Genomic DNA, 27,468 nt, shown 5'->3' with positions numbered 1-27,468 from the left:
CGCTTAACACCATCCCACCAATGCTTTTCACTGTTGAGTATAAATGACACGCCACAATTAAAAAAAATTATTTATTCTGTAAATAGAACTTTCATAAACATCATCAGCATTGAAACATATGCAATATAAGGAGAACAGAAGAAAACATGAAACTGCAAAATGAATGACTGACAGCACGGCTAGATCGAGTCTTATTGCTAATGACTTCAGAAAAATGGCATTCTGAATTGCTATATAATTCAATACATCACATAGCAAAACACTTCGAAGTGAGAATTTGAAAGAGCTGACCTGTGTTCATGAGTCATTTTAGGTTCGTTCAACCAACAAAGACATCAAAAAAACAGAAGCAACAAAACTAATCCACAGTATGACATAACGAAACGGTTCCAAAACTTCAGTCCCATCATTCAATTGCCATACGGGTCACGGCACCTGATTTGAAGGATCCAGATCCTTGCAGCAAAAAAACGAAACAAATCCCAACGTCCCAAGCCTAGTTAACGCTTGGCACACTGGGATTAGAAAAGTCCAGTTTTCCCACGTCTCCATTGCGAGTTACAGAGGCAGACCGACCGAAGCGTTGCATGCAGTCGAATATCAAAGACGTCAGTATAGTTGATAAAGCAAGTTTAAAACGGTTGTCTCGATGCTTAGGCATTCATGTAGCAGTAACCCACTGCCCATGTAGGAAGTTTATTCCATTAAATCAGTTAAATACACACACACACAACAAAATCAAACTACTCTAATGAGTGGTTAGCAATGCAAGTGGAAAAACGGGAAACACATCAAAAAATGAACTAATGACAATGGTTAGAAATGCAAAATAGCAAACGTGCGCGAGAAAAAAGAAAAAATAAGATGGCACGTGGCATATGAAGATTAAAGTGAGCGAGTTTAAGAATGATATGTCAGTTTTTCCCCATCGGCCACATTCTTGCATCGTCTGCACAATCCAAGACAGGTTGGGTAGGCATCTTAGGTCCTCTTCACTCTAAAGGAGGCTACAGGTTTGCTAGCTAGTGCTACTTATGCTGAACATACATGTAATGCCTTGAAAATCAGGCATTTAAAGGGGATTTATGGCTTTCAAACAGACCCCTGGTTTTCCTCAGGAAAGACGGCGGCCCTTTGCATAAGCTTCCACGGTTTACGACCGTCAGAAACAGAATCGTTCGAATGAGACAAATCCTTTGGTTAGTTCGAGAAATCGCTGCTTATCCCTTGTCGCTGGTCACGTTTGATGCTCGGAGAATCAGAGCCGCGTGACAGTGATTTCTGCAAATGACTGGCTGGTGATTGTACTAGAGCGGGGAAGGGGAACGGCTCGGTGTCTCCGGACTCCACGAACGGTTCCTTTTGGGCTGGCGCATGGGTGTCCTTAACAATGAGAGACCTCCATGGGCGAGAGCGTCAAGATGCTTCGGTCATTGGAGAAGGTCTCCGAGTCCCTCCATGATCTGGAAGCATCAAGGAAATGGGGAAGAATGAGGGGGAGAGTGTGGATGCTTTGGACAAGTGCACAATATAGCATTCTTGTTCTATCTGCTCTACAATCTGACATATATTTGAGAGGTGGAAGATGGAGAGGCACTAAAAGGCTTTTTTTAAGACCTTTATACTAGGGATGCACAATACAGTGTATTTAAGTGACTACATTGGCAAGATTAAACTAGAAATAATAATCGGTTAGAATTGGCTGATATCGGGAGGCCAGATAAATTGTTTTTTTAAGTTCTATTCAAACTGTGAAGTGATGCCAAATCATCATTTAAGATTTTATTGGGAATTATGTAGACTGATGTATTGGCCAACCCAAACTTGGCCAATGTATGGTTGTAACTTAAGTGACCCCACATTGGTTAGCTACAACTTTAAGCACGTTTTTTATATAAATATGGCTAAACAATATACATATAAAACTGATAATCATCTTTAACAAAAAAGTAGTCATCGGTCAAAATTCTTATATCGCTGCATCCCTACTATACCAATCCTCCAAAGCTTTTGAACTCAGCCCATGAAGATCAGCATGCAACAGTCAAAGTCAATGGAAAATGAATGAAGATGTTAGTGAAACATGGGTTAATGCATGGTCAAGACACCAAACACAAATATAAACACATCCTTCCACAGCCTTCACAAAATATAACATTCTTCTAAAGAAATGATAACTCTCATACGCATACTATAAGGTATATGAATCAAGGTTACGTTACAGTACATATTGTAAATTGGAAACTAGCCGATGACATTAATCTATAGACTGTAGAAAAATATCTTGCGTGTATACAGGTTTGCTGTACAGTGCATATAATGTATATGTAAATAGAATGGCAGCCCTTGAGCCGGCCAAAAGCTTCTCGAACGCCATACCTGTCCCGCTTAATGTCTTCATACAATTCATTTGCTTTTAGGACTAATGCCCTTACAATACAGCCGGATTATAAAGAGACCCATGCTACAGAAGAGAAAGAGTACATTGGTAACTACAGTAATGCGATTATCTTTGGATCACGTGTGAGGAAGAAGAAAGACAATAAATGTACCATTGTTGCATCCTGCAGATGAAGACAACCGTTTTAAGGTCTTGTGAAGGGGTACAGATGGTAAAAGAGAGAGTGTATTTGCATTAATATACCACTGACTGCGTACCACAGAAGATCAATTATCATCGCTGTTTAAAAGTGGTTCTCAACTGATTTTATAACACGGATATGATTTGATATGATCCTAATATCGAAGTATATGATACTATTATAATATTATTGGCCAATTTCAATACTGATATTCGTCACTTGCTTATTTTAATAAGTGACATGTTTTCGATGAATTAAATAAAAAGCACGGACTAGAATCAGATTATTTTTGATATGAAATAAATCAAATCAAACTATTTCACTTCTTTTTTTTTGAAACCTCCTATCTCCATATTTCATGATTTTTTGCCAATAATCATTATTATTAGTCACCCTTTATGTTTGTCACTAGGTTTTGTCACTGGGTATATCCAATAAAACTGATCAAGAGTTTTTGCTAATTTGGATAAGACAGTAAGGAATAAATTCAATGTTTTTTTCTATTTCCTGAAGAACAGCAAATTTGGACATTCAAGGTTTCAGTAGAAAAGTGACAGATATCATATTTTCTCTTTCCCATTTTGACATCATTATAATGTTATATAGCCTTTCTCACACAATATCTGATGGTGTCAAATTAATATTTGACTATTTTTGTATTTAGTTTTATTACTTTTTAACTATAGGGATGAGATCATGTGACGTGTATATGTTGTCATCTGCCTAATCTGACAAGTTTCTAACAAGTGATGATAAATGTAAAAAGATTAAAACGGTAACGCTTCACAATAAGGTGCTATTATTCAATATTAGTAAATGCATTAGCTAACAATTTAGTTTTTCACCATATATTAATCCTTGTCAATGTAAGTTCATGTCAATACAGTTATGCATTAACTAATGTTTACAGTGACAACGTTTGATTTCAATACAGTATCATTAAATGATGAAACTAACACAAATTAATATTAATAAATGCTGTAGAAGTATTTCTCATTGTGAGTTTGTGTTAGCTAACGCATTAGCTAATTATTAACACCTTATGCACCTTATAGTAAAGTTTTACCTTTAAACCAAATTAAAATACTTGGCTATCAAAATATTCTTTGTATTAACTTAACATATATCATTGTTTAGACATTTTAATTTGAGATTAAAGTAAACAAACAGCGATGAAGCTGAATGTGTCTAAGAATATTCTGGAAAACACACATTCTGGCATTCACTGACCGCTCAACAGCAATTCCCTAGAGCTGCCATCACGCAAATCGTCTTTTTCTTTCGTAAGGCTTAAAAAGTTAAACACAAAAAGTGCAGAAATGATTAAAAAATCCCCTCGAAGACTACAGTTTCCAGTGTCTCTCTCGATCATGATGTGGTCTCTTATTTATTCTCTTTGCTACAATCGAGCCAATCGGACCAACGGTAGACGGATGCTGTATCTACAGTCGAAATTGGCCAGTCAGATCAGAGGTCATCTCTGACACCCTGCTCTTAAATGGCAGTGTTCTAGCGCTTCAACTGGAACGGGAATTCTACGAGGCGCCGGAAGCGCCGTGCGTCCCAAAGTACGGATACATACAGTTGAAATGATTACGTGAAAAGTGCATTACAGTAGCTAGCATGCCGTCACAAACTCCCTCCGATTAGAGAAATGCACACGTGGCAAAGTCAAAGACGTGATGCAACACTGGGATGCGACAACACAGAACACACAATGAGAGGATGTTTCAAGGATTCTGTCATTATAGTACAACATTCCACAAGCATATACTTGGATGTCTGATAAGTAGACGGATACAGAGTCTGATATATAATGGAGGCACAAACTGTATGGTATATCTTCAGCAGATCGTATAATCTGCCACATAGAAAAGACACACAAAGCAACGACACCAAAGAACGACGCACCTCGAAATGAGGCAAAGACCATGAAAAACGGAGTAAACTGAAAAATATAAGAATTATGAAACACTTCCTTTGTATACTATGACACATAACTAGACCCTACCATCTCACTAAGAGGTTCAAGGCAAATGAATGCACCCGTTTCTTTCCTAAACTCTATGCTTTAACAATTATGGAATGCTTGAAGTGCGGTGCCGGCCTTCACTCGTCCGGTGCGGCCGACTCTTCTCGCTCCAGCTTGTAGGAGATGTGCTTACAGCAGAGGCTAGAGAGAGAAAGCTCGCACCTGGTGGCTCGAGAGAGGTCGCAGCGGCCCATCATTCGCTCCACCAGCCGGCCCAGTCGGGTGCATGAGTTTTGCCCCTCTGAGAAACAGCACATGGAGTCCACACATCCGATGCCCTCGTTGGCCTCAATAAACTGAAAACAGACAGAGAGATAGAGAGAATGAGGTAATAAGGTAAACACAAACACATGCCTGTCCTACATAATGCACCGGGTGAGCATGGTACTTTTACCTGGACCGGCTCGTATTCGGTCGTGTAAATGTTTTTCTGCATTTAACAATGCAGTTTGTATTTTTTCAAAGATGTTTAACCGTTGATCGCCCAACTCAGGAAGACAAAGGAAATACTAGACAATTTCCACAAATAAAGTAGAAAATAGGAAGATGGCTGGGAATCAAAACAGAAATAATAAAACAAAATGAAAAATCTGACCACAAAGTAAAACAAAATTTTATTCAATATTTATTTTATTTTATTTAACTTGTTTATTTTATTTCACGTATGCAAATTGACTTTTACAGCTAAATGCTTCTCAAAACGTACCAAATTAACCAATTGCTTCGCAAAATTTTTGTTTCACTATTTCGTTGCGTTCGAGGACATCTGTTGGTTCATGTGTAAATGCAATGAAAAAACGAGTCAAGATATATACTTATATATAGCATCTTTTATTTCTAGGGCTGTCAACAATTAATCGCAATTAATCGCATCCAAAATAAAAGTCTGTTTTTATATAATATTTGTTTGTGTACTGTGCATATTAATGTTGTATTTATAAACACACACGTATACGTACTCCGAAGGATGTTATACCTGTACTTGTACACCCTTATTTTGTACTTTGCATATGAAAAGCGATTCAAATACAGGACAAGGACCCCAGAAAAGATAGGGCATCTGGTCATCTAAAAAACAGAAGGCAGATATTTATGCAATTCGCTTAAAATCAAGAGAAGCAGTGCATGGATTCATGCAGGAAAAAATGAATACTGAATACATTAAAGTGATAAATTATCCTGTCTCTTTGAATCCATAGGCATAGATTTGGCCTCCATCTAAATTATTAAAGGCTGGTATGGTTTCTTAAATTACAGCTCGGAGAACGCATTTGCGTGTAATATTAAGTTGTGTTTTGGGTATACAGAAACATCCCTTAGTTTTTACTGTGGGGTGTAAATAGCGGAAGCTCTTTGATCGAACTACTACTACGCTTTTGCGTTAATTTTGGATTCTTTTCTTCTTCTTTGAAGCTGCCCATAACCAAGAATGCTTCATACCACTTAAATCGCTACGTTTTATTGAAAGTAAAAGAAAACATAACGGGATCTCAATTCACTGCAAACCAGGCCTACGTGATTCAAACAAAACTGCAATGGTCAAGATGGTGGTCTAGTGGGTTAAACCATTGAACTGGTAAATCAAAGGTTGCTGGTTCGATCCCAGCATCCACCACCAGTGTGTCCTTGAGCAAGACACTTTACTCCATGTTGCTCCAGGGGGATTGTCGCTGTAATAAGTGCACTGTAAGTCGCTTTGGATAAAAGCGTCTGCCAAATGACTAAATGTAAATGTCAAAGATCATCAAGGAAGGTCCGTAAAGGTGTACGTGAGCGTACAGCGGAACGCACAGCCTTGAAAATTATACTGCTTTTGACTCATACGTGTACAAACGGGTTTTGACAAGTGCGGATTAAGCCATTACAATATTTCTCCCGGGCCTACAGGGGTCAGGTTTTCTTCAACAACATTGAATTGATGCTCCCAGAAAACAGTTGCCACCTGGTGGTTACTGCAAGAAATGGAATGCGCATACCCAACCTGCGCGCACTTTATACGCAAAGTATAAATGACAAAATTTTCGTCATGCACACTGTACACTGTCCCTCGCGTACCTGTAAAATGGAAACTATACTACGGGCTTTAGTGGGTGCACTCAGAGTCGCGGGTCTAGAGGAAGTCAATTCTATCGTCTCATTCACAGTTACCCTGACTAGGCATTATGCAAACTACCAATACAAACATCCCTCCAGACCCACATCAGCACACACTGCAAAATTACAATCGGGTCTAAAGACAAAACAATCTCCTGCATGAGCATAAATGTACTGTACTGACGCATAAATGATGAAATAAAGAGATACACCTCCTGGTTAAGTATAACTGGTGATCAATTGGCATCCACAAACAAAACTGTAAAAGTTTTATCTGAAACGCATGTTCATTTCTCAGTCCAAACAGGAAAAAACTGCCTGGATATCTGCAGGGGTCTAGAATTACATCCTCACATATATTTACACCAGGTGCAGAAAAACCTCTTGTGCAAATGCCCTTAAAGGCTACACTGATATTTTTAAACTGTATGTTTTTTTATGCTTCAAAATAATATCAACAAATGAAACTGTAAGCTCCCAAAAACAAATTTGTGCTTTGGAGATGAAAACGGCATTGATAGGGGGATAAAAAGCTGAACTATCCATTTGCTGTTTGCTGCAGATCTGCACACACACTGAAATGTACATATTGCAATATAATAACCCATAGACAACTGCATACAGAGTAGCAAAACATGATTTAAAACAAAATATATCGACTATTACCGCCAGCTGTTAGTGAACGTTACAGTTTTGATGGCAACGAGACCAGCTCATTCAATCCGTGATGGTGATGATTATTTGATTATGAAAGTATGCATGCTTGAGAACAACAAAGTCTTCTGCAAATGAAAATATATTAAATCTAGCTGCATGACAGGAAGAAGCAGTGTCACATGACCGGATGATTGGGGAGGCGCGAGCGGGTGCTGTACTACCTAGGGGTAAGGGGCGGGGGGCTGCACCAGAGGTGGGGGGAGGAGAAGCAGCGATCAGTGGCCGATTGTCCTCCCCTCTGCTCCTGATTTGAGCAGTGTCATATTCTGAGCTGACTGAAATCTTAGCCTCCTCCATCTGGAAGGACAAACAATGCGGTAAGTCTCGGAAAAAAAGGTGAACGGGCGTTAAAATGCTCCGCGTCCGCCCTGAGGAACACAAATCGAAGTGAAGAGAAAAGTCAATTTTAAATAAAGCAATTGCAAAATGTATTAAAAAAACGTTATAACTCAATTAAAGTGGGCCAAATACTTGCACGCTTCCAAAGTTATTATAGTTTACTAAAATTACAACTTAATAAAAGTGCTAATTCTTTATTTTATTTCAGAGACGTTTTCAAAGTAAATGTTGTGTCAGCAACAAAAAAACCGAACTATAATTACTCTTATTTATATCAGCAAATATTTTTTACCACGTAAAAAAGGCCTATTTTATGGTCATCAAAATGCTTACATAAAACAAAAGTTGCGCGTCAAGTCTCTCATGCACTTTTTGAAAGAAACTTTATCTGAAAGTTGCTAACGATGCCTACATAAAGCATCCTAAAATAAAATAAGCTCCAAACACGCAAATAAATGGAAGATTTATGTCCGAGGACAATGTTTTGTGTTTAGGAATTGCAAAAACTTCACTTAGTTATAGTTCCTTTCCATCCGGCTGAAATCAATCAATAAAGAACAAGCATTTTCATCTAGCTAGATTTGAAATCATCGTTTTAGGATCATGCAATCCATTCAATTATTTGAACAATAAAGCAACTAAAAGGCTGCAATACAACGCTCCTATACAAACACGTATCTCCAAACATGCCCTGCATGCACTTGTGGGTGGTGGAGTACACATGCAAGGAGAACTGCTCTCTTTTCTCTGCTCTCTCAAATGCTGGTTAGTTTATTTTCCGCAGCATGCAGAGTGAGAGTATCTGTCCTACTCTACCTAATCTTGCCCAGCGGATTCTTGGCTCTGGACAGAGGCTGCAGTGCGATGAAGTCATCACCTATAGCCTCACGGTTGGTGTACATCTACAGAACACACACAGAGGGTCAGAAAAGAGGAGAAAAGCACATGTGCGGTTAAACACACTCACGCCCTGAAGGCAACAATCTGGACGCGTTCAAAATTGACAGAGACAGGCAGCGGATGCAGAGAGAATGCACGGCAGGACGACGTGTGCTGACGCCACAGAACCTTGCTGCTGTGAAATGAATCGCTCAACTACAGCTACTGTCTCGCTAAGAGGTGTCAAATGTAGCGTAGACTTTGATCCTAGGTCAATACACATCACATATCTGAAGTACAGCCACAATGCAAATCGAAGCTTCTTACTCCAAAAAGAACTATATTGAGGAACCGTAATGTTATGTTAGTAAGGAAATATCCTTCCTAAGTGTTCCAACAAAATCACAATTTACAGGATGTACATGCAGTGAGCGGCTCTAAAACCTGTCAAGATTCATTATTATCATCCGTGCATTGTGTTGTTCCTGCACCACCAACTCTGCAAGACTCCAGAGCGCTTCGACTGCCAAGATCTCATATAAGACGACGTTGCAGTGCTTGCAAATGATGTGTCCTTTGTCTCATTAAGCTCATGAGCGCGTCCGAGTGATGGTGGCTGAGCGCTAAGAAGTAATGTGGTAAGCTGAACTAAAGCTCTTATTTTGATAAACACCGCTAATATACCAACATGCACATTGACAACTCTTTACAAGCTCATACTAAGGTTGAAATCGAGACGCTCACCTGTGATTTCTGTGTGTTGGTTGGATTCAGGTGCCTGAAAAGCACTTTCTTGATGACATCAGGAAACAGACACGTGATGATCATGATGATAATGGCAAACCAGGCCGAACCGCTGGATAGTAGCTGGACGAAGACAAAATACATGTCCTGTGTGTGGAGGAACGGCCTAACACCACGGAGAGAAAATCAAACTACGGTTAGTTCAAATAAAAAAACAGAACGAGCGGAAGAATCAAGAAAGCCATACAGTACCAGATGATGCCGCCGTAAAACAAGGAGAAGATGAAGTAGAAGGCGATGGATCCCCAAGTGACGAAGTGATTCATCCACGTCCAAAAACGAGTTTCTAAGGCCAGCTGTGTTGAAACGGATTAAATGAACGGCATGCCCACATTTAATCCCAAAACGTCCCATGCTGGAGCCAAACTTACCTTCAACGTTACCGTAATAACCATCACAGTGAATACTAAAGTGCCAAAAGTCCAGTTTCCAAACATCTGCAAGAAAGAAACCGCCATTTGAAAAGTTCAAAGTGCTTCGACTGATGCAAAATCAAGCGTGTCTCGAATCGGCTTGTCGGAAGCCATTTACTCTCAAGCAAAAGTCAAGATCTGGTCGTAATTAATCCCCGTAATTGAGGATGGCATTGGCAGGAATGGAAAGAAAGCAAAAGACAGCCGAGAGACACTCACACAGACATCTGGTCATTTACAAAAGACACATGCATCAGCTGGAAAGCACTCAATTCTTACCAGTTGCTTGTTAGCTCGGAAAATCTGAAAGCATGCACGGTAAGAAAGAGAAAGACATAAGCAGAAAAAAGAGAATACGGATAAAAAAAGAAAGATAGTAAACGCTATCTCTGTGCCAGATAACAGTGTCATTACTTTAAGGATTTGACCAACAGTCATGAACGCTGTGATATGGTTATTAAACTCCAAGTGCATTTATTATCTTAAGCGCTTCGAGGTACTTATATCCACACGCATATATAAATTAAAACATTGATATCAAAGGAGTGTCATGCGGAAACAGAACAAAACTGAGATGGACCCACATGAGTTTAAGAGATAAATCCAGATAGGACTGCACTAAATAAATCTGAAAAGGAGTCCTGACCTGTCCGTTCCCCATCAGCGTGGTGTCCTCTCCCATCAGGATGTAAGACCCAAAGAAGAAAACGAAGGCGTGGCAGAAGCCCAGGAGGGTCCAGTACAAAAAGGTTTTGAAGGAGAGGAGGGAGTTTTTACTGATGTCTCTGATGAACAAACAGAAATTCATTTAGCGTACCTGACCCGAACTGACAGGCTATTGCTGCTTTAAACTGTTCAACAGTGATGGCATATTCTTTTATTATGGAGTACGTGTTGATTATTGTACCTGTAAAGTGCTGGCTTGCTCTGCAGGACATGCGGATGCACCAGTTGCTCAAACAGACTGTACACCAGTATGGGCAGAGAGGTGAAGGAGATATTATACAGCGTCAGATATACGCTGTCATAAAGAGTCTGTAAAACACCACAAACATGTCAAGCCCCACACCGCAAATGACAGATTCACACTTCAGTCATGCAAAAACAAGCAACACAGTAAAATTATTCTATATACAGTATATACACTCACCTAAAGGATTATAAGGAACACCATACTAATACTGTGTTCGACCCCCTTTCACCTTCAGAACTGCCTTAATTCTATGTGGCATTGATTCAACAAGGTGCAGAAAATAATTCTTTAGAAATGTTGGCCCATATTGATAGGAAAGCATCTTGCAGTTGATGGAGATTTGTGGGATGCACGAAGCTCCCGTTCCACCACATCCCAAAGATGCTCTATTGGGTTGAGATCTGGTGACTGTGGGGGCCATTTTAGTACAGTGAACTCATTGTCATGTTCAAGAAACCAATTTGAAATGATTCGAGCTTTGTGACATGGTGCATTATCCTGCTGGAAGTATCCATCAGAGGATGGGTACGTGTGGTCATAAAGGGATGGACATGGTCAGAAACAATGCTCAGGTAGGCCGTGGCATTTAAACGATCCCCAATTGGCACTAAGGGGCCTAAAGTGTGCCAAGAACACATCCCCCACACCATTACACCACCACCATAATTGCATTAATGCCACATTGGACGGGTGTTCCTAATAATCCTTTAGGTGAGTGTATATATATATATATACACACACACACACGTGTGTGTAAAAAAGACATTCACATGTTAACTTCCAGAGCTTTGTAGATGTTCAGTTCCAGAATCCAATTATTTATTCATGAAAATAAACATTTCATTATCTCTGTACTTTAAGTATATTTTCCATGATGTAGAAGGATTAAAACCAGAATTGTGGCATCGGTTGGTTAGTAAACACGTCACAACCCATTAGTTTCAATTCAGAAGACATTAACCATATTAGAAAACGAATATGGTTAAAGATGAACCAAACTTGTGATCAATGAAGATTTCTTGATTATTTTCATTTAGATGTAATATTACCATAGAGCAATGTTCTGCAGTCACTTAAGCAAGGGATTGTGATAATGTAATATGTGTATTAGTGTTCTCTGTACTACAGTTCCTAAGCATTTGAATCTCTGCCCAGGGACTGCAGATGCAATTTAGCTTTGTATTTAAAAAAAGAATTGAAACCCACTGGAGTCATTTGGATTTCACAGTGTAACAAATTGTTGTTCGCTAAACATTGTGATAATATTTATTTTCACGTAGCATCAATGTTTTAGTGTATATTTAGCTCAAGTAAATTTCGAGCTTATATCATAAATTACAACATATTATATTGCAAAAAAAAACATTCACACATATTAAAAAAAAATTCAATTGTCAATGTGAGAAACTTCTAAACATTTCTGTAGCACAGGGAAGGTTGGATGAAGCGATGATGGATGACTAAGTCTGGAACATGGTTTGTGAGAACAGTATTAGTCATAAAATACAAAAATTTACAAGTTTTGGATGACTAATATTTTTGTAACTGTTAACATGTTGTTTTGAGGTCAGTGATATGCCAAACCTTTTTGTTTTTGCAAATGAGTAATAATACCGAAATGTATAAATGTGTGAAAAGATTCGTAAGGTTTTTTTTGTGAGTACCGTCGATGAAAAAACAAAAAGTCTTCATTTTAAGTCTTAAAATGTTGTCTTAAAGAAACTGGAAAAATGTAAGCGTAACACAACTTTTGAAAGAATGTGTTACATTGTGTTATTTATGGATGGATGTGCGTTTTGGAGCTTCAACGTTTTGGGACCTACTTATGTACATATAATGACAAAAGATGAAGAGACACTTACCTGTTGTGAAAACAGACAGAAGAACTGGTATAAAAACTGGGGGGTGATAAAGCACACATTCTACAAGAAAAAACAAACACTTTCATAAGAACATCACATCTCGCATAAAGCACACGCAAATGGCGGACGGAAACCATACCTTGTAGAAAAAGTATTGCACAAGGGTCGTTATTCTAATATAGTAGAAATGGCCGTGCACTAGCAGCAATTTGGATAGGAATCTGAACCTTGCAATTGCATAGTCGCTGTTTCTCACAGCTTGTCTTCCTTCTTTCCCCATGATACCTGTGTGGAATGGATTTCTGTTAGCTTGACTGCGAGATTCACTAACGGAAAATGTACATTTTAATTGCAAACAGTGTCTATCTCCATCTCAAACTAAAAAGCCATGTTTGCTGTTCCTACCGATCCCGACGTGAGCTTCCTGGATCATACTGACATCATTGGCTCCATCTCCAATGGCTAACGTAATGGGCTTCTCCGGGGAAGTCTTGAGAAGTCTCACCACCTGCCAAACACACAGTGACCATTAACACCAAAACATCGAAAACAACAGGCCAGTGTGGGGCAATTTAGCCTAGACCGAAGACACGCGATCCCTGGCCTTAAAAGACCAATGTGAAACGTGAACGAGGTCACTCACCTTGGCTTTCTGGAGCGGTGCCATTCTGCAGCAGAGCACAGCCGAGCAGTTCTTACACACATCCATGAAGAGTTTCTCATGTTCCCGCAGAGCCAGAGACAGGCTGGCACCGTCCACCACCAGCCCGTGCTGGATCACGTGATCTTCTTTGATCCTGCGCAAACATCAATAAACCGCCATCATTCTGCGTCTGATTTCATTGCAGAGATAAGAGGATTGTGACTTAAAACCCAAAAACTTCTACTGTACCTCCTGGCTAGCCTGCGGAGCTGCTCGGCACACTCGCTGTCTGATTTCTGCTGCACGAGCTCTAGGATGTTCATGGTGCGGTGGAAGTGACCGCAGGAGAGACTCACGCTAACAGCCGTCTCGTGTTTGTCGCCGGTCAAAACCCACACCTTGATCCCGGCCAATCGCAGGGCTTCTATTGTCTCCTGGACCTTATCCTGCAGCCTGGAAAAAGGATTGATTTCGCTTTAATGCGATCATTCTACATAAAACCAGAAAATGAAGTACTGCCTAAAGTTTAACAAAAAGAACAAGACTGACGATGCTCTGAATTTAGCACTTGGATTTGCTTGTTTGTTTACTGTAACAAATCTCCATAAAAGGGAAGGAAGGAGGCGGGAACCGGCAGACATTAAACATTTATTAACAGAAATAAAAACAGCCGGCGGCCCCTCACGGACGACCGCCGGCGAAATAACATAAATATAAATACAAACATAACATAAGTTCGGGCCCGGTCCTCTCTCTTCGACGGTCCGGTCGCTCGTTCCTTTTATATTCTCCCATCTCCTACGTGATTCGAGGCCGGTGTGCGCACAGCTGGCGCTAATTCACAATTACTCACCGGACTCGAACCACGGTCTCGCCCCGCCTACTCTACTACATTTACATTTCATTTTCGCTTAATATGGTGGCACGTTTATAACATCAGACCTCATTGGTTCTTTAGTCACTAAAACAGGTGTTTGCTTTGTAATAAATATAGTGAAGATTCGACTGAAGATCCTCAATAAGTACACATTGGAAAATGTGTTTAGGCTTTAGTACTTTGAGGCTACAGGTTTTAAAGAATAGTGAACATGCTCGTGGAATGACTTCAGTACGATAACAGACACATTCATATGCATGACTTTATATTTTACTGCGGTTCACATGGCTGGCCTTTAGTCCACAGAGAGCCGCATGAGTCACCACGACATGTCAAACCACATCAGTCGCAGCAGCAGCAGCCGAAGGCTGACTCAACGCTAGCTTCCTGCTCACCGTGCAATCACACTCTTGCAAAATCATTACATTTTGGCTATTACACTCATATTGACTGATGTATTATTTAGCCGAAACTGTAAGTTTAAGCAAAAATTTTATTCATCATCCATTAACCTGAAGCTCAACTGGCAGTGTTGAGCCAGTTGATGCCCTATCCACACAAACAGCTTTTTCTATGCGGTTTGGCCGTTCGTCCACACGCAAACGCAGTACCTGGTCACTGAAACCGAACCATCCTGAAAACTCCTTTCAGGGTGAAGATTTTTAAATAAAACAAAGTTTTAAAGTATGGCATTGAAATGCCACCAACTGATTGGCCAACATGACTTCATAGTGATATCCACACCTGTTGGTTTGGCATGCTCTTGACAACGCGTCATTACGTGTTTGCGTGTGGACGTGATTTAAAAAAAAAAGTAAATACCCATGTTCATGTGGACTAGGCCTTAAATTCTTGTGTTAATAGTCGAAGTTCTCATCTGAAATTTGAAAAATATTTTTTTTCTATGTAGTTTTATGAAGTTATATTGTATTAGAATATTTGAGCTATTTGATTATTATTTATTTAAATCAAGTTTAATGAGTGTTTTTAAACTCTTATTAGAGTCTTCACCATTTGAGAACAAGCTTATTATTAAGGGCACAACAAGCATATATTATATATATATTATATACTTAAAACAGTTAGCTAAACAATGTTGGTAAACAACAACAAAAATAGTACCAGGCAAATCATGCAAAAATTCAGACAAACTTTGAGCAGTGTTTTACGTCTTTCATGAATTTTAGTAAAGACGTCAGCCTTCAGAACAAATGAACACAAATCTGATGACTCACTTGTCCTCCACACCGGTGGCTCCCAGCAATTCCAGGTCTTTCTCGATGAAGTTGAAGACCTCGGCTAGCCGTTCCTCTCTCTGTTGTAGAGCGGTTCTGGCTTCATGGAGCCGTCTGTCCACTTCTTGGTACTCATCCACGCTGAAGTTTCTGCAGGCCACCACCAGCGTCCGCAGACCTTTCTACAAAGAGATGTTGCATATACAACTATTGAAACGTGTCGGGGAAATTAGACAGTTTGAATTAGAAACTCCAAATTGCTCCCATTTGTTAAAAGCTCTCATTTATTTCGTCTGTCCCTCTTCAAGATTTTAAATCTCTAAACAACTGTTAAGAGTTGTTAGCTGCTATGATTTAAGTGTTGCGCTATGCTTAAACGTGAGTCTGTGCGCATAACTGGACATGAATCAAAATCATGTTTGTGGAAACAAGTTTTAAACAGTTGTCCAGCTTAAAACCAAAACAATTAGCAACAGCCAGGAAGTCACAAATCATATATTAAGCTATTTTGGGGTTATTATTATAGCATAAATTGTTGGTTTAAAAATAAATCATTGATCTTCTTAAATACTTTTAATTGTAAAATCCCCAACACAAAAAGGTAGTGAGTTAGCCTACATTAAGAAAAGAACGAGGTAGGCACAACGTCTTTATGATTCGAAAAGAAGTGTCGAACCTAGGGTGAATTTATAAATTCACTTATAAAAAAAAAGGGTTGTATATCGCAGATTTACAAAGCCTCAATTCAAAACAATGAAATGAAGTACAAAACTTGTTTATTTGTGTAACTGTAACTCTATAAAATAAAGTAAAGAAATGTCTTAGCTTTGCCATAAGTCCATAGCTACGGAGAGACATTGGCCGTTATGTCCTTGGAGTCACAGTGTCGATCCATCGACTCCAAAACCCAGAAATCGAGCAACCCAACTAAATGGCGCATAAGTGTATTTTCCTTTCTCATAACAGGAAACACTGCTCAGTTGACTAGCATGAAAAGCAGCCGATAGCAGACATCGCATAATGTCACGTAATATACTCTACATGGAGGGACATTTGGGTTTTTACTTGATTGTATTTAAATGAGTTTGATCAGGCCAATCGCACCAGTGCGCCTACATATTTTTTCACGGCCGCACAGACCAATTTCCAGTCGCAAATGTGAAAAAACCTATACGAATTCCAAACAGCGTCTTGTTCCTTCGAAGAAGAACACCACTCAAAAAGTCGTTCCAGATAAAGAGAGGTTTGTTTTTCAGGTCCGTTTTATCTATTTTAAATATTTACACTTCAGTTATTATTCACAACCCAAATGTACAAATATTCTATTAAAAGGTTTTGTACTTTAAAAGGGTGTCCTTGCATTATTATTTCTCACTAACATATTTATAAAATGACAATAATATGGAGTATCGCAATTATTTCTTGTGCAATATACAACAAACAAAAAGCTGCTATCACGACATGCCTATTGCTTGGGTGCATCATTATCGAGGTTTAACTTACAGACAGAATCAGACAGCCATAGAAATCAGAGAGCGTGTTAAACAATCTCACCATTGCAAACTCATCCACGTGGACTCTGGTTTTCTCGATCTCTCCACTCGTGGTGTAGGGGAGGATGGCTGATTCAGCTCCTTTGGTGAACATCACCTTTTCACCTATAGAGAGACATTATGGGATAAGGTTAACTCCTCATCCGCCGCGTCTATTCGATAACCAGCACATACGTGTTAAAAGGCACATGCCTGAGGGCTTCTGCAGTATCACGCTCATTCGTCTGCGGTTTGCATCAAACTCAAGAACGTGGAGGAGTTTGTACCTGCGTACAGAACAACAGCTGTTAAACAACTATGAATGCTGTGATAACATCATTTACTACCATGTAAAGACTGGATTTATCTATTTACTTCTCTGTTTTCCCAAACGTTTTAATCTCCATGGTTTCTCCACTGCTTCTTGTTAACGTGACACCCATCCTAAAGTAAAAAAACATGCAAGATTTAAGTTGATAAAATGAGGACGTTAATCTTTTGTAAACAATATCTCAAATCAGTAAAAGAGGTTTCACGTCTTTACAAATATATGAAAACAGCTGTACTCTCACCTCTTGGTGGCTTCCACAAGTGCCTTCTCATCAGGAGAGGAGGCGTAATACTCCATCTGAGGTGTGAAGCCATTGGCGTGAGAGAACGGGTCTCCCAGTCCATCTGTTTGATCATAACTGATCTGTACCGTATGACACAGCGAGACAGCTTTCAGGAACCACTCCTCCTCTCTGTTCTGAAAGTTACGTTAAGAAACTGTTGAGATGATATGTGGCTGTAATGTATCGTTAACTTAAGACTAGAAGTTTTCTAAATGACACGTTTATCATTTGAATGCCATATTTGGTTATTTTATCCGTGCGTTGTTACTTTATACTGATAGTGTCATGAGATTAAGCCTTACCAGACAAGACACAGGTCCGTCTGGAGTGTCTTCTGTCATTCCTTCAGGGACAAGCTTCCCATTGATCTCCTGGTATTTTATGCCATTGATGGAACATTCCCTGAACTGCATCTCGTTTTCGGTCAGAGTTCCCGTCTTGTCTGTGAAAACATACTCCACCTAGGACAAAACATTATTCTTTATTATAAATCGCACATTCAAACATGTCCCCTCTCTTGTATTTAACAAGCACGACAAGTCTGACGCTATGCACACAGATAGTCGAATATCTCTGTTTATTAAATTATTTTGGAGAATTTCAAATCCTTTACGCCAAAGATGTAAGTGTTAGATTTCTTTTGGGCCTGTTTATAAGGAGGACAGCATCCCACACACCTGGCCGAGCTCCTCGTTGAGGTCCGATGTGTTTACTTGAGCTTTCTGGTCACTTTCTTCGTGGTAAAGATCCAAGTCCCAACCGATGAAAAATGAGCCCAGAAACTTCTGCAGCTCAACGGTCACGTACAGAGAAATCGGGATAATGAAGTTGTACAACACCAGGAAAGCCAGGAAATCGGATATAAATGTCAGAATCTGTAAAGAAAACAGAACCAGGCGTCTCAAAGTGCGAAATGAGTGAATTTCATAATGACTGATGTTTACAATTAAAGTGCCATACGTGTTCTTAGTAGTGCAAACGCTCATCGTGTACATATAAAAGAACTAGGGCTGTCAACGTTAAAGCGTTTGAGATTTTTTTTTTGCGCAAAGTAACACGTTGTAATTGTAATTGTAAATGTAATTAACGCATCACCCGTTTATTGCGTCATCCTTTGTCTAGGTTACATTATATAATGACGCTCTTATTCGTGTACAGGCTTTTAAACCATTTAAGCGCGTCTTTGAAACAGTTGCTTTGTTCAGTGAAGATAGACAGCTTCTAGCTCTGGGACGCGGCAATACGCGACGTGAGGTCCAGTCTGGTGGTGTATACAGTCACGGGCTAAAGGCTGCGTCGGTGAATCTCTGTCAGACAGCAAAACAGTATTAAGTTCTCTTTCATGCTTGAATGAATAAAACCAAAATTATGACAGAAAGCTGTTATGTCTTGCATTTTCGTAAGCACAGACTGCAACGTGTTAAATACAATCTTAAATGAGTGCAAAGAGTTGTGAAAATGGGAGTGGCGTCATCTGCGTAAAGAGTTCTTTAACCAGTCCCTACAGCTCCTTGCAGAGCTTTCTTGTGATTTCTGCAGCCAAAATGCTTAATTTTGTGATAAAATTGCAGGGTGGTTTTATCGAAAAGTAAAAAAAAACTACTTGAATTGGCAAATAGGGTTCTTCTTTAAAACTACCACCTGTGAAAACATTATTTATGCATTACTTATGATTAAAAGGCGTGCAGCAGATTCATACTGAAGGTCTGGAAACCTTGGCTGCTTTAAGTTTAAGGCCCGCCCAAAAGGTCATTTTGATTGACATGTCAAGCAACCAATTACATATCATGTCATGCCGTTTCATGTTTATGGTTGTGGAAATGTCTATGCAATGAGTTTATGCCATGAACCTTGCATACTTTTAAGAAATCAGCATTTAGTTGACTGTGATGAATGTTCATTGACACCGAAATAAACATGATTCATAATTTCATATTTTTTTTTGAAATTCAGAAATCTATTGTTGCACATTAATTTGAAGATTAAATGTGAAATTATTAGATTGTAAAAGTATATTTTTAAAACATTTATGTTATGCCAAAATGTGTGATTAATCAGATTAATTTTTTTAATCGATTGACAGCACTTAAAAGAACTAAACTCAGGTTAATTGTATGCCAATACAAGTAAGCTGATTTCTGTTTGTGTTTTGAGAGATAATGTTGTGTACTGACCTGACTGCTGTTTCTCTCCTTTTCAGTCTTCTGGTTGTAAAAAGGCTCGTTCCACTTTGTCTCTGCCTGCCACGCGTACTTCAAAATAGTGCTGAGGATTGCTTCAAACAACAAAATACCCAAGTAGATGATGAGAAATGTATTCATGGATCTGCATGAGAGAGACAAAATGCATTGTCATTTAAAGGACAGGCACTGAACAAACTAAGAGAGAAATGAGAACGTGAGGAAATACACACTTCTCTACTGCCGAGCGCTTCTGGGATTTGCATTTGTAGTTGAGTGCCATCTTGGCCTCCATGCCGGTATACACCGCTACACCTGCACAATATAAATGTTGCATCAAAATACAGAGTGGCACCAAAATATAAGTACTATATATAATATCACATAGTAGCACAATAAATAAATAAATAAATGCAAAGTCAAAAACTGTCTTTGACATTTTTTTTTTAACAAATCCCATTTCCAGTATTTCACACTGAATATTTTGTTTAACTCTACAACCACAAATGCAACATTTGATGGTTTCTCTGATCTCAGGACACAAAAAACAATGCGCAAGTTATACCAAAAATTTCTTTGGTGTTTTTTAATCTTGCTCCTCGAAGCAGGAGGTTCTCTGGTCCTAAAGGTCTGAAAGACATAAAAAATGAGTAAATCTCAACCCCCAACCCTGATCTTATATTAAACCAAAATCAACAAAGACCTCAGAACTTAAATGCTTAAGAATTTTATAACCCGTTTCGATTCTGCAAAGGGTTTCACATCTGAAAGTGGTCTTACCTGACTATCTCCTCTTCTTGTTGGGTAACAGTTATTCTTCCAACAAATCTGAGAGAAAATGCATGAGGAAAGAGTATAATGAGTCACACGGCATGTAAAATTGACACCATGGCACCAATCTGGAATTTTTGTCATGCTTCAGCATTATAAAGTTCTTTAAAGGGATAGTTCACCCAAAAATTAAAAATCTGTAATCATTTTCTCACCCTCAGGTTGTTTCAAACCTGTATAAATGTCTTTATTCATATGAACACAGAGAAAGATATTTTGAAGAATGTTAGCATATTTTCACTTCTGGTACATTATCCACTGCCATAGTAGAAAAAAATGTATAGTATTTTTTGTTCTGTTGAAGACATATATTTTGAAGAATTTAGAAAAACAAAGCGTTCTAGGGCACCTTAGTTTACCATTCTACTCTTCCTACTGTGGAAGTCAATGATGTCCTGGAACTTAAAATAACTAACATTCTTCCAAATATCTTTTTCTGTGTTCATTGGAACAAAGTAATGCATACAAGTATGAAATTACATAAGGGTGATTAAATGATGACAGAATATTCAATTTTGGGTGAACTATCCCTCCCTTTCTATGGGCTGTATACCTGTACAAGTCAGCTTCGGGTTGCTGGCACTCTACCACAGCCTGGAGAGATTCCAGCCGAGACACCGTCTGCGACACAGCAGTTTCTGGCACTGCAAAGTGCGTCTACACATCACAAGATACATTCAGTTTACCTCTAGTGCAGTTTATAAAACCAGAACATGCTATCCAAAAAGATTCTTCCTGTTTGGCCAATACATTCTCCACAGTTTTGCCAAACTATACTGCTTCTCTTTAAATCAATTGTATGAGCTTCCAGAACATTTGTATGAGCAGATGAAACAAAGACCTTCAGGTTAGTCTCTCCATCCAGGCTGGTGGTGGTAATATGGCAAGTTCCCTCCGCGCGGTCTGATGATAAGAGCACCAGGTCCGCAGGAAACGTCTCATCTTTGGCTACTCTCACAATATCACCCACCTGCACACATGCACATTTCAGCCTGTCATTAAAGAAACATTTTCCAACTATATATTATTAACAGTGTTGGTCTGTGAGACACTTTTGGGGGGGATGAGTAATCGAATGTACTTTGCATATAATGTACAAATGAATCTTATTTTTGTATCACCTGTGCCGTTTCAGACGATCTGAACTAAAGCAAATGTCCTTTGAATGTACATCCCTATTTATCAGTTTACCAACAATAGGAGGACATGCCCTCAGCTGGACCTTACTCTGATATTCTTGGATCGCGTCTGGACCAGACTTCCGCTGCGCACAACAAATACCGGAGCTCCGTTAACTTCATTGTCAGCTTTGTGCCGCAGCCAATCCTCGTATCCCTGTATTTGTGAGCATTGAAACAAAAACAAAACCCTTCAGTCTTACTGACAAAACGTTGTGTGCACATCGTTCTCTGCAGTGGCCATAAAAAAAGCTCACCTGTTTGATGGCAGTTACTGTGATGACAAAAAACAGAGGAAGTCCACTTGTTATAGGGGAAGTGGGTGTGTCTATCATTAACTGAAGGGGGAGAAAGCAGATCTGATTATGAAACAGTGTACCATCTGAAGTTAATTTTTTTCCCAAAAAAATGATAATCTTTGATAAACTAAAGCTCATTGAAGAAAACATTGGTAACAAAAACGTTTGACTCAACAACTTATTTGGATAATCACACATGAAATGTTTCACCAAGTCTCTACAAAGCAGTTTTCATGTTTTATACCAAGTTAGATACAATGTTGTTTATAAGAACATATTCCTGTGTAAACATACATTAATGCATATCCATGTATACGGATTGCCCTTAAATGTATTAATGTAGTAATTAATAATTAATTACATAATTTGTTTACCCTCCTGTTTCCCTAAACCTTTACTGACTTCCTTTAAATGGAGTAATGAATATTCTATTCATAAATAATCTTCAAGCAGATACAACGAATTTAGGACTGGAACCTAAAACTTAAAAATGCGCAAGTCTAAAATAGCATCATGAAGTATAGTATTAGATACACACACAATATATCCTAAGCGCTCTGAAGCCAATCATTATCATTGTTTGAGAGCAAACTATTTGTTCATCATTATCGTCAACATTCAAACAGTTCTCCAAATATTTATCCAGTTTGAACAACTGTACAATAAAATTTATGCAAGAAAACTAGCCAACACGATTGCTGGAGGGAAGAGCAAAATTTAACAACTTAAACATTAGTCACCCAAAACAGTAACCATTACATTATCATTTCTCTTTTGTGTGATATGGGAATACATTTCTGGGGGCTACTTTTCAATATTAGTAAATTATAGGGAAATGGGGATCATCATCATTATTGGTCACGATGCAGGACTTACCTGAACTAAGAAGATTATTAGAAAATAAAAATTGGCTATTCTTCTGAACTGCTCAAACAGATTCTTAGGGACAAAGTTCCACACGGTGTACTAGAAAGAGAAAACAACAACAGCATGGAGAATTTAACTGTCAAATCCTCTCCCAGAGTATGAAAAGTCTGCACACGTGACAGTCAAATAACTACAAATTTACATCTTTCTGTAGGTCGGCTGTAGACCTTTTTACATTCACTGCATGTGAACTCCTACCTTGGATGAGATGATCCTGTTGTCTGCAAATCTCTGAGGAATATAATGGCCGTGGTGCGGGAACTTGTTTGCTATGTAAACTGTGCGTGTGTCACTCTGATGGGGCGGGTCAAAGCCCTGTAAGAAAGAAGAAGAGACAGGACGGTTTGTGTATCGGACAGGCAAGCACCTCACATTCACACAGGGAAACGAATGAAACCGAATCAGATGTTTGGGTTTGGGATAGCACAGTACAACGCAACCATGTATAAATTTCCCATTAAAAGAAAACTGAGTGCAGGCATCAACACGTATGCAAATGTTTAAATCAAGGCTTTAAACAAATTCGTGACCACAAACTAATTCTGTACAGCAAGATCTAGTTATTCGGTCATCGCAGATTAAGGATATGGACTCATTAATATTTCAATAATAGGGAATAAGAAAATAGTGAATGAAGGGGAAATGATAAAACATGAGATGGTGAGGTATGAGGAACTATTGTTTGGTGATCTTCTCCGTAGTCAGATTTTCCTACCTCCAGCCTACGAGATGGACCACCTTGTTAAACCAAAGAAAGAAAACTATTGCTGCAAATCAATGCCACGCGTCATTGACGCCCGTGTGCGCTGTTGGTGACTTACGGAGGGGGGTAGGTTGACCTATGTAAACATGATATTGGCATTTGTGAATAATGATAGAGGTGGAGCACAAAAATGACTAGCAAATGCTAGAACAAGAGCAGTAAAAGCAGCACAGACAACATTTCCAAATGCTCAGAATATGATCCCCCTTATTCACTACTTTAACAATTAATGTCTCATGAATATGAGCAAAGAATGATAAGGGACCTTAACAATTATATTAGGTAGACATAGAGGGCAATGACGCCATTACTGGCAGAACAATTTCAGACAGAAGATAATCAGATACACTTGACCAGGAATAGAAATTTGGCAGGGCTGGGATGAGGGTAAGAGCAAAAAAGTGTACCAGCGGTGAATGAAGTAGAAGCCACGATGAAAAATGTCTTGAACTCATCAAAAGAAGTACTGAATGAAGGTGACTCATTACCACATGTTCCATGTTCATAATGCACACAAACAAATTCACGGGTGTATATACAATATCCCTTCAATCATTGGCAGGGAATAAGGACTACCATGTCAGTATACATAAGGAGGTTGTAAAATGGTTGTAAAGCTATAAAACCATTAATTAGAAAAACAAATGATATCGCACCTTTTATTATTATTACAACTAAATGCTTTATGTCTTGAGACCCGTTAGACTTTTGGCTATTTTCTCAGGCTCAGAATAAAAAGGCTATTAATATTTAGATACTGTATGTCGGGCGATATTTCTGTTATCGCCCTCCAATGTTAAAGAAATATTACACTCTAAAAAAAATTGGGTTATTTGAACCTAGCATTGGGTCAAAAATGGACTAACCCAAGCCTTGGGCTTTAACTGAACTTTGGGTTTTTCTATACTGATTTATACACGATTTACAAGTAGTTGAAAACATTTGAGATATTGTAAGTACTCAGCTGAACAAAATATATAACACTAGCCTAGTGGTTTTTGTATATTTTACTGCAAAATTATTATAAACTGCACCTTTAAATAAATAATTTGTTGAATGGGTCATGTAGTTTTGTCACATTTAAAGAAACTGTATCGTACATCGACATCAAGCAGTTAAACTTGGTATCGCAGTCTCGATTCCAAATATCGGAAAGACACATTTAGCAAAGTAACGGGTATTCTCGGTTTCTTTTGCTTGCTATCAGAAATAATCTACAGGGACTCTATTGTTTATGAATTTCAACATTTCAGTGTCCAAGAAAACCTGATTCCTTTTTACTTCGTAAGGATCACCGATCATCCTGCTGCTCGTAATTTCAGCAAATTATTTGGGGTGTTTTGACACCCAGGGGAGCTTGGGCGTGTCCAAGGGCGTGTCCCAACATTTTCACATGGGCAAATGACGTCAATGCATTCCCTCAATAGTGACTGTGGACTTAAGCCCGTCATTTACAACCATTAATCAAGCAAAACAGATGTGGCGCACCTGCTTGTGTGCTTATATTTTCCATTAGTAACTAAACTTATGGTAAACCACTAGCTAATTTTTCGTCTCGAAACAATAATATTTGGGAAGTTTGGATACTATTGATGTCCATTGCAGACTGGCAGGTGTTCCTTTCACCGTTTCAATAACACCTCTCTGTTCGAAAACCATCCAATTACTCAGAACAAACCCAATTAGCCTTACTGACTAAAAAAGCCCACCAGTGTAAAAAAGCCCACCATGAGTGACTGTAAAAAAACGTAGATGTAGTTCTGCACCACAAAATTTTTCCATCGAAATGAACTTGCAGCCACATGGTAGCAGTGTCTAAGGGCGTACTAACATATATCACAGTTGCTCTCAACTGTGGCCGAGCGCGATTTTTGCTTTAAAGGGAGGTTAAAGAAAACAACCACAGATGTCAAACCAGATCTAGCAACACTTCCTGAGTGAACCCGAAAAGCATTAAGACACAGCCTTTAGATGTACAAACGCTGCATTACCAAACCAATGTTTTGCAATAATCAGTTACTAACACCAAGCAACTGATATCTGATTGAGAAAAACTACAATAAAAAACCTAAAACCACGTTTCAACCCTCATAAGAAATTTATTTTTGCCAGATGAGTTGTTGGCTTGGCTATGACATCATCTTTATTCAAGTCCATATTATTGATCGATGGTAACCTTTAACAATATTAACTAAATCCACTAAATCAACACATTCTGCAATTTCACATTTTTACACAGACATTTTAGATACCTTAAATAAAGCAAAAACACACTCAATGATAAAATATCAGCTTGCTGCTTTATGACTTTTAAACAGTTCTATTCTACACACGTTTGAGGATTTAGGTATAAAACATCTATACTTATTTATGTACCTTGACCTACAATACGACATTCTTATTTCTGCACGCACCATAGAAGTCCATTTCCCATATGTACAATGGCCATTGTTTATGGTAGACAGATTTGTTTGTTTAAATGTTTACTTTACGTGTGCTTATGGAGTCAAAGAGGAACAATATTAACTGAATAATCACCTGAAAGGTGTGGACCTACTTAGAAAATAGACAGTTGCTGCAGTTTCAATAATACCTGTTTACTGCTCCATTCAGAAATATTGAACACAATGACCAAACGCAATTTGTTCATTTACGTGCATATAGATTTAGGTTTCTGGCCATTTGGTTATGTTAGAGTAGCTAAATGTATTTTTATTACAGAATATTAAAAACAAATAAGTTCATTTCAGTAAGATCTTACTATTTCATACAGTTCGTTTAACATTGAGGGATTTGGAAGCACAGTGGTGCGCATTAAAAGAACAAACATGTTCCCAAAAACTTGGCCCAAAAAAAGCCTCAGATGCACGAGACTTCACCTGTGATATTTATCGCAGAACAAGCCTTGCAGTTTCCAGAAGTGTCAAGACAGAGAGAAACAATACATACATACACACTAACAAACCGAAACTAGCAGCAACACATAACGAAATTAGCCCCCGACCTATAAATGCCACACGTTCTTCCTTCCAAAACAATTAACACACACACACACACACACACAAAGTAGAAAAGTAACGGACCATTCTCTAACAATTTAACATAAAAAAATTCAAAATCGGTTTTGTTAACTCAATACCAGAAATGAAACATTCCCGTCAACAGCGTTATTTAAATAAACACCAGCACGGAAATGTTTTACAAAGGATAAACGCTAACTTGCTTTAACTAAGTAACGTTAGTTGTTAAACCTGTTAAAAAACTTAATTGGCAGACTGATGCTGCTAACACGCCGCTAACTTACGTTACTGACAAAAGATTAATAAAATCCAGAAAACCAGGAAGCACATCTCTAGGACAAGCGTGTAAGAAATGAATAAAAGTGAGTTTTGAAGGATCTTTAAAAGTGACAGCGTCATACCAGCTGTTGTCGGATCCAGCGGATCATTCTGTCCTCAGGTACCGTAGCTCAGTAAGCTAGCCCACCTCACCGACACGAATCCCCGCGGCATCAATACAACTGCTTCTCCCGATACTTCCTCCTCTCCGCATTACACAGAAAACGTGTGCCCGCCGATAAACTTCGATTCCCGACCCATTATCGAATACGTAGACGCTCGGACACAACCGCACGACGACTGCGCTTTACGTTGATGACTTCTGACTGACAACACTCCGGAAGTGACGTCACCAA

General features: G+C 38.8%; 1 protein-coding gene across 2 annotated transcripts; it reads right to left on the bottom strand.

Moving 5' to 3' along the window:
* Nucleotides 1-57: 57 nt before the first annotated feature.
* On the bottom strand, nucleotides 58-27,468 carry atp11b (ATPase phospholipid transporting 11B (putative)). 2 transcript variants are annotated; one of them, XM_056758450.1, is made up of 31 exons: nucleotides 27,196-27,468; nucleotides 23,210-23,326; nucleotides 22,961-23,050; nucleotides 22,043-22,123; nucleotides 21,835-21,942; nucleotides 21,449-21,577; nucleotides 21,161-21,264; nucleotides 20,557-20,604; nucleotides 20,342-20,406; nucleotides 20,010-20,091; nucleotides 19,771-19,921; nucleotides 18,274-18,471; nucleotides 17,899-18,057; nucleotides 17,555-17,730; nucleotides 17,358-17,426; nucleotides 17,196-17,269; nucleotides 17,005-17,108; nucleotides 15,451-15,632; nucleotides 13,588-13,791; nucleotides 13,339-13,492; nucleotides 13,101-13,203; nucleotides 12,835-12,980; nucleotides 12,696-12,755; nucleotides 10,768-10,895; nucleotides 10,507-10,645; nucleotides 9,819-9,884; nucleotides 9,640-9,743; nucleotides 9,388-9,553; nucleotides 8,581-8,666; nucleotides 4,777-4,910; nucleotides 58-1,463 (listed from the first exon to the last, which is right to left on the bottom strand). In XM_056758450.1, the coding sequence occupies exons 1-30, from the start codon at nucleotides 27,220-27,222 to the stop codon at nucleotides 4,808-4,810; spliced, it is 3,423 nt and encodes a 1,140-aa protein (XP_056614428.1). In that variant the 5' UTR covers nucleotides 27,223-27,468; the 3' UTR covers nucleotides 58-1,463; nucleotides 4,777-4,807. The 2 variants fall into 2 exon arrangements, with proteins under 2 accessions (XP_056614428.1, XP_056614427.1); XM_056758449.1 differs by lacking the exon at nucleotides 8,581-8,666 and having other exon boundaries at nucleotides 27,196-27,467.

Source organism: Triplophysa dalaica, chromosome 10 (assembly GCF_015846415.1).
Source record: "Triplophysa dalaica isolate WHDGS20190420 chromosome 10, ASM1584641v1, whole genome shotgun sequence".
Lineage (NCBI taxonomy): Eukaryota > Metazoa > Chordata > Actinopteri > Cypriniformes > Nemacheilidae > Triplophysa > Triplophysa dalaica.
Note: the sequence above shows the minus strand (reverse complement) of the source record. Positions and strands in the feature narration are given on the sequence as shown.